This window comes from Netta rufina, assembly GCF_964035555.1.
Source record: "Netta rufina genome assembly, chromosome: 1".
NCBI classification, from domain to species: domain Eukaryota; kingdom Metazoa; phylum Chordata; class Aves; order Anseriformes; family Anatidae; genus Netta; species Netta rufina.
The window spans coordinates 89,183,897-89,191,930 of NC_140123.1; the positions used below are offsets into that span (position 1 = coordinate 89,183,897).

The 8,034-nt window shown below is 53.5% G+C and overlaps 1 protein-coding gene across 1 annotated transcript; it reads left to right on the forward strand.

Moving 5' to 3' along the window:
• Positions 1–1,282: 1,282 nt before the first annotated feature.
• On the forward strand, positions 1,283–2,387 carry MID1IP1 (MID1 interacting protein 1). The gene is made up of 2 exons (XM_084302604.1): positions 1,283–1,567; positions 1,770–2,387. Exon 2 carries the CDS (start codon positions 1,886–1,888, stop codon positions 2,384–2,386), a length of 501 nt encoding a protein of 166 aa, XP_084158730.1. The 5' UTR covers positions 1,283–1,567; positions 1,770–1,885; the 3' UTR covers position 2,387.
• Positions 2,388–8,034: the final 5,647 nt, after the last annotated feature.

Below are 8,034 nucleotides of genomic sequence, written 5' to 3' on the forward strand. Positions count from 1 at the left end.
TAAGCTTACAAGTGCTGATTATACGAAACTCACGGAGAGACATCAATTAAAACGATAAATTCACATGCGTGCCTTCTGGATGAGGGGCGACAGGTTTCCTTGGTTCAGAGCTCGGTACCACTGGACCCCGAAAGGGAAAGGGTGGGAGAGAAGTGTGAAACAACAGCACCAGCCCCGTGCCAGCACGCACGCTGGGACCTGAATTGGCAGAGGAGCCAATCTGGGCATCGGCCGGCCCTACAAAGGGAGCTGCCAGCACTGCCAGCCCTTCTGGGGAACGGCCGGGTGCTGCTTCCCCAGCACCCACCTACCTCAGCGCTCCTAATAGCAGTTTACGGAGGGCTGACTGACGGAGGACTTGCCGATATCAGAAGTGGCTCGCTAACAGGCACAGACGAAGGAACACGTTAAGGAAGCGCTACTTGCACACAAAGCTTTGTGCCCCGGCGTGACTCGGGGGTTAGAAATACACATTGATGGGCCTCACCCGGTGAGGGAGCCACGGGTCCCTGCCGGGGACACACCTTATAACGTTACCCGCAGGTTTAACACTGAGCACGCAGACTCGCAGTAAGGCGCCTTTTTTTTTTTTAATTCACCGAGAGAGTGCACCGCACGCCGCGCGTCAGGGCTGACCGGAACGCCAGGAAGTTGAAAATAAAAATCAAAAACAAAAAATAAAATTAAATAAATAGATAAATAAATAAATAAATAGATAGGTAGATAGATAAACACGGCAGCCGGCCGGCCGGCCCGGTGCCTGAGGGGCTGCTGAAGCAGCGCGGCGCTAACGGCTGCCCGCCGGCCGTTAACGGCCGCCCCGCGCACCGCCCGCCGGCCCCGCCCCCCCTCGCTCCCCCCCCTCCCCGCGGCTGCCCCGTCGCCATGGCAACGCGCTCCCCCCCACGTGACCCGCGGCAGGCCGCCTGTTACCAGGGACGCGGCGGGGGGGGGGGGAAGGGGCCGCTCTTCCTGATTGCCCCCCCCCCCACCAAGCAATGCCATTGGCCGCCCTCCCATTGGCTGGGGAGGGAGGGGGGGGGGGGGTGCGGAGCCGGGCCGCTGATTGGCTGGGCGCGGAGGTGAGGCCGTGGGGTGATGGCGGGCCGGGCGGCTCGGCGCCATTATGGGAAAAGGACAGGGGAGGGAGGGGGGAAGCGCGCGCGCGCGGAGCCGTGCACGCGGCGCCGCGCGCCCGCGCGCGGGCGGCAGCCAATGGGAGGGCGGCGGGAAGGCGGGCTGCACGCGCGGCCCGCGTGGCCCCCTCAGTCCGCGGCGGCCCCCGGCGGAGGCGGGCGGGCGCCGGAGGCGGCTCCGTCCCCGCGGCCGCGGCCGCGGCCTCCTCCCCCCTCCCCTCTCTCCCTCCCCTCTCTCCCTCCCCCGGCTGTGGGGAGAGAGGCGGAGCCGCCGCCGAGCCCCGGGGCCGCCGCCCGCCGCCTTTATCTGTCCCGGCGGCGCGGGGGGGTGGCACTGGGGAACACCTCGTCGGCAGGCAGGCGCCTATAAATAGGGCGGCGGGGATGGGAGCGCGGACACGGGCGGCGGCGGGGAGCGGCTGCGCCACACGGTGGGTGCCGGGGATCCGCGGGTGTCAGCCATCATCCACGGGTGCCTTTGTTGGTGTCATTTGGGGGCTGTTTCCTGGCTTCTCGGGCGGAGGGGGGAGGGTGGGGCCGCTTGTTGGGTGGCTCCGGGGTGGGAGAGGGGAAGGGATAAGAGGGGGAGCACAGCTCGGTGCAGCACGAGCCCTAACGCCCTCCTCCCCGCAGGGCTTCCCCACGGGACGGCAGCAGCCGAGGCACGGTGGAGGGCAGCCGCAGCGCCTAGCCAGGAGGAGGAGAAGGACCAGGAGGAGAAGGACCAGGAGGAGGTGATCCCCGCCGTCATGATGCAGCTCTGCGACTCGTACAGCCAGAAGTACTCGCTGCTCAACGCCATGAACCGCTTCATCGGCGCCGTCAACAACATGGACCAGACGGTGATGGTGCCCAGCCTGCTGCGCGACGTGCCGCTGCTGCTGGAGGAGCTGGACGCGGCCGGAGCCGTCTGCCCGCAGCGGGAGGCCCCGCTGCCCACCGCCAGCCCCGGCGCTTACTTCTCCCGGCGGGACATGTACAGCCACTACGTGCTGCTCAAGTCCATCCGCAACGACATCGAGTGGGGCGTGGTGCAGCCACCGCCGCCGGCCGCCGACGAGGCCGCCCGCAAGAAGGACAAGCTGGGCGGCGGGCCGGCCGAGGAGGGCGAGGCGGAGGAGGACCTGGAGCAGCAGTTCCACTACCACCTCAGCGGCCTGCACACGGTGCTCTCCAAGCTCACCCGCAAGGCCAACGTGCTCACCAACCGATACAAGCAGGAGATCGGCTTCGGCAGCTGGGGGCAGTGAGGGTGGGAGCGCGGGGCGGGGGACGGGACGGGACGGGATGGGATGAGACGGGACGGGGGGCGGCGGTGGGAGCGGGGTTCCCTCCGCAGGACCCCCCCCCTCCCTTGTTTTGCACTACTTTCCTAACGGGGGTGGGGTCTCCCCGCGTGCTCCCGGGACTGCAGTCGTTTTTACCAACGCACAAAACAGAGAGCGAGCGAGATGTAAATTAATCGATACTAGTTTATTAATTTTTTTTTCCTCTTTTTTTTTTTTTTTTGTATGGTGTGGGGCGAGCTGTGCCTCTTCCAGGCAGGGAGGGTGGATTTGTACGTGTATGAGCGCGTTGCATAGCTGGCCGGTCTGAGGCTAAAGAGGAGCCGATGAAAATAACGAGACCGGCTTAAAATTGCTCGTCTTACCCGGGACGGGACCCAGTGGACTCGCAAACACCCCAGTTCACTGGGAAGGATGAAGGGTTCCACGGTTGTACATGTACTGAAGCCTATTTAAAACTTTTTTACTCAGATGTAGAGTATATTCTAAAATAAATGCAAATGTATTGACTAAAAGTGACTTAACTTTTTGGTATGATTTATGTTTCATTAATTAAATGATATTTTTAACATCTGAAATTCATCTGTCGTTCTTATTTCCGGCACTGCCTTTGTAGACACAGAAATCTCTCTGTGTGTGTAAGAGACTTGCTGTTTGGATTTTGTTTTTTTTTTTCTGTTTCCAAAGGGAGTGACTAGGTACGATGGTAACTCGGCAGATCTAAAACTGGCAGTGAGTGAATTAAGCACACCGTAGGCGTCCCCAGTGCTGGTCAGCTATTCCCAACCCAGTCGTGCAGGGGTTCTGTACGAGCAGGAGCATGAAGGTCAGCGCCTCTTTAACAGAATCTGAGAAGATGGAGCCATGGCTACTCGCAGGCAGCGATTCATGGGGGCTGGAGCGGAGCCTAGCAATGACTTGTGTTTTTTTTCAGGAGGTATCTGAATGCACTGCAGGCAGCCCTTTTCTCTGCCTCAGAATAGGTCTGGGACGCTTGCCTCCCCCGTCTCCTCTCCTTGCAACCCTCTTTGGTAGCTAGAAGTTAATTGGTTATATGTTATGCAAATCGTATCGATTTCATTTTCTGTGTTCTTTATTATTCTGTTTGCTGAAGTAATGTGCCTCAGAATTGGGTCTGCATACCAGGTTTGCTGTTTAGGCTCGACCTCGAGTAAGTTCTAATATTAAAAGTGTCTTTGATTACATTAAAGTGTGTGTATAGCCATTGAATAAGTACAGACATCTTCCATAAGGTAGGAAGCCTGCAGGCAAGGGCATGCTGTGTGTGTAGGCACCTTCTTACACTGAGATTTCATTCTCTGTTACTGCGCTCAAATACAGGGCTGGTTTGTTTGTGTCTTCTAAAGATAACTTTTCCTCTTAGCTTTAAGGATTTTTATTTTGCTTACATTGTTGTATGTGTGTTTTGTGTTTTTATTTTTTTATTTTTTTTTTCCCAGCTCCTCTGTTAGTGCGTTCTAGTAAAGCACAGGCACTCCAGGCATCGTAGGAGTTGATGTGTGTGTGCAGCTAAAAGAATCAGCCTGCAAGTATGTTTAAAATGCATATTTTAGAAGGCTTGCCCTTCTAAGGTAAAGGAGAACTTCAGGAGGCCGGATGATTTTCTAAGCGTAGTGCTGATTGTTCTCTTTTGTAATGTTTTTAGCCCTCCCTTCCCCTCCCCCTTTGTGAGGATGCCAGGAAAAAGTCCAGGGAGCAAGGAGGGGGATTACCCTGGTTTCCTGGCCCAGCCGATGGGGTGCACAAGTTGGGGTGCCTCATGGTGGGGTTTTGCTCTCCTGAACCCCAGGGTGAGAGGAAGAAGCTGTTCGGCCCTGCTGCCTTGTGCTGGGCCTGCTGAAAGCCGCCTTCCAGCCCCGTTCAGGAGGGCTTGTAAAAGCCCGGACTCAACCAGCTAACGCAGCAGCACTAACTTCTGAACCCCTGCTAACTTCCAGCTTCAGGCTCTGAGCTGCTTGGGGGTTGCGCAAGAGGCAGGGAGCTGCTGAATTAAAGGATGAGTAACGCTAGGAAAAGAGCTGGTGTTATGTTAGTGCACGATCGCCCTGTACGACATCTGTTCTGCTTGCATCCTAAAAAAAAAAAAAAAAAAAAAAGATTTTCTTTCAGTGAAAGAGCAGCTAAAAACTAGCAGCAGTTGGCAGTAAAGGAGGAATTCCCTTACAAATCTGTCTGTGGGTGGCAGAAGATGTGGTTCTAGGAGGATGACATGGTGCTTTGAGGGGATGACACAGCATTTTGAGGGCTTGTCCTGTGTGGGTGACCACCCCGTGGTTCTCCAGCTGCACGTGGCTCCTGCGTGGGGCCCTGCCTCATGACCGGCAGCAGCCTGGGCAAGAAACCGCTGAGACGCCCACCAGAAGAGACTCTGTCACCTTCCACCTGGGAGCCGCTTCAGAGTTCCCCTTTTTCAAGGTTATCTGAGCGAATCGAGGCTCTGAGGATCAAGAAAGCAATCTCATGATGCAGGGGAGGGGAAAATAATATCAGATACCAACAGGGATGTGTGTGGCACGCGAAGGACAAGGAAGGGAGCTGCTGGTGGCTGGCACCGCTGAGGAAAGCAACTTTGCCTGAAAAGTGCTCGGGCAATTACGTAAATACCAGCACCTGACACTGCAGTAAGCAACGATGGAAATGCAAAGTTTTAGTGCCCGGATTTTGTATGTCAGGTGCTGAACTGGGGAAAAATAAAATCCATTAGTGGTGCTAGGTAATACAATTAAGTTTATTTTTAGGAGGAGTCGCATTTTCTTCTGAAGGACTGGGCAACTTTAAGTGCTCCTGATCGGATACCAAGTCCAGCAAACCTTTAGTCTGCTCCAGTAAAGCGCTTTTGATACCTGTAAGTGATAATGAAATGTGACGCGAATCTAACTTAAAGTATCTTTATGATGCCAAATATTCTGATAAGTGCCTTGCTCTCCACGCCAGGCCTGAACAGAAAGCCAGCTCGTGGAGCTGCAGTGTCCACGTGCAAAGCGGTGGGATATACGGACACACAGCGACAAGCAGCTGGAGTTTTTAGCTCGCTGAAACTAAATAGGCCCGATATACAGTAAGCAGAGTAATAAATAATGAGACGCAGAACAGTTTGCACTCGTGAATTGATTACAGCCCAAGGGATCTTACAGCCAAGGAGCCTCAAGGACATTCCTCACGGGATGCATCAGTTCGTATATAAAAGTGCCCGGCGCACGTCATTGCAGTTTATGAGCTAACTCTTATTTTTGTATATACAAAAGAACGGGAGGACAAACAGGGGCAACGCTGAGGTTTGGTCTCAAGGCATGTGTGTGTATATAGCTATAAAATAAGGGTTTGGGGGATCGGGCACGAGCCCTACAGAGAGAACGGCTTTCAAAGGCTGCTTTGACCATCGGCAGCTGTCCTGGACAGGCTGGATTAAGTGTGCGTTGCATGAATCATCTCTGCCTCTGGCACCAGCGGGTTTTCTCCGTCCCCTCCCAGAGGTGGGCTGCCGTATCCATTTCTGGTGGCTTTCCCTCCCGCTGGGGGCTTGCATTTCTCCTCAGACTCCTCTCCTGGGCACAAGCCTCTTGTGCCGTGGCCAAGAGCTCGCGGCGGTCAATACTTGCTGGAAGGGGGTGGATGAGGCTGAGTCAGGCCAGGCTGTCATCCTCCTCCTGCCTCTCTGGAAGTTTTTTTTTGCTTGCAAAAGGTTTTTAACTGATGAAGAGATCTGGGTTTTCTGCTTTGTTCTCCCTTCCTCTCTCCCCAGGCACTTGCACCAAGACACACGAGTCATCAGTAGCGAAAGATGAGCAGCCATCAGTGGCCAGATGGAAGGGTATATTAGGACCTCATTATGATGGAGTTAAGATCTGCACCCTGTTCTACCAGAAGGAGAAAAAAAAAAAAAAAAAGATTATAGGAAGCTTCTCTTTGTGCCTGTTCGCTTGGTGCACAGCTTATCTCTCTGCGGACAAGTCTGCAGCAATTTCTCCCAGAGACTTACTTCCCTGAAGCACTGAGTATGGGAGGGGATTGTCTGGAAGCACTGCCTTTTATTATTTATATCTTGCTCACAGCGTGCGAGGTACTATATTCCAAAGAGCTCAAGGATCTTAGATGATGATATGCACAGGTGAAAAAAAAAAATAAAATAAAGGTTCACGTCGGATTATAACCTGCCATAAAATCTGGACAGAGTGCATGCAAGGTGAGCGTTTCGATTGCAGTTCCAGCTTTGCATGCATTTTTCTGCTATTTGTCGTCGTCACCTTGAAACAAGCAGAAATACCCAAACATATTAGTTCTGAAGTTGCAAAACCATTTTTTGTTCCCGGCCACAGACTTGCACGACAAGTCTGAGTCCAAATTAGTTTTAAGGATTTAAATTATAAGCTCCTTTCCAAAAGGAAATTTGCAAATAGGAGTGCAGTAATGGTACACCTCTTTGTTAGCGGCCAGCTGCCAGAATCAACACTCTTTATAAGAAGCAATATTCCTTCTCCTGTCAAACGATCTCAAACTTGCTTGATCCAGAGTGAGGGAAACACCTTCTAGTTTTTGCGCTTTTGAGTTTTCTTCTGCAAGGGGTGGCACGGAAGAAGCTTGGAGAGAGAGGAGAGATAACCAGGGCCTGCGCATTAAATCACGAGGCAGCAAATGAGCTCACCTAGAGATGTTTGTGAGGTTTGTCACAGTACCAATTAGGGTGTTGTACCTTTTTTATCATGTTTATCTACATACAAGTGATCCTAATGTGATTCCTTCTTTTGGTGCCAGTCTGTTTTACCTTAGCAACTTTGGGCTGCAGGCAACAGGGCTGTCATCCCAGAGGCACAGACGCACTGCTTGGGGCCGAGCCTTTTTAGACACATCTCCCTTTTCATCCGTGTTTGAACTGGGAAGGCAGGCACCGTGTCTGCAGCAATAACTCAAAGCAGGATGATCCCCTCGCCGTGGGATCGCTGCTTTGCCATTGATGTGCGTGCTGGCGCGGAGGGAGGAATGCCAGGGTAGGACAAGGTGAAGCTGTGTGCACCACAGCTGGGCTTTGCAGGAGAGCAGGGAGCACACAAAAAGGGGGATCCCTCTGCCTCATGCCCCATAACTGCCCCAAAACTGGCGTGGATTCTCACGGGAAGCCAAGGAAGGGCAATAAAGGAGCATCCTCTCCCCGCTGCCAAGCGACAGGGCTGCTGCCCACGCTCAGAGGGCTTTCCACCACGCACGGGGCAGGAGAGATTTATCCGAGGCCCACGCTGACGGCATTCGTGGTTTATCAAAACACCTGGAGGCTGGCAGATTAAAGACTTGCCAAGTCAGCACTTGTCTGCCGACAAGCAGATGTGGCATGGATGGAGGCTGTTTGAATGCAGAGATTAGATATGTTAGATAGGCTACACCCTTTCAGCATTTTTTTTTTTTTTATGGGTCTGCGGGAAGCCTGACTGGTCAGCTGCTTTCACTTACACCACACTCAGCAGGGATCTTATTGGAATCTGAGAATGATTTTTTATTTATTTTTTTTTTTGCGTGCAAAGAAAGAGTTTCAGCTCTCCAACGTTCATGTGTAACATCCTGCTCCCCTTCTCTCTTTTGCAGGTGGATGGTCTAAAAGC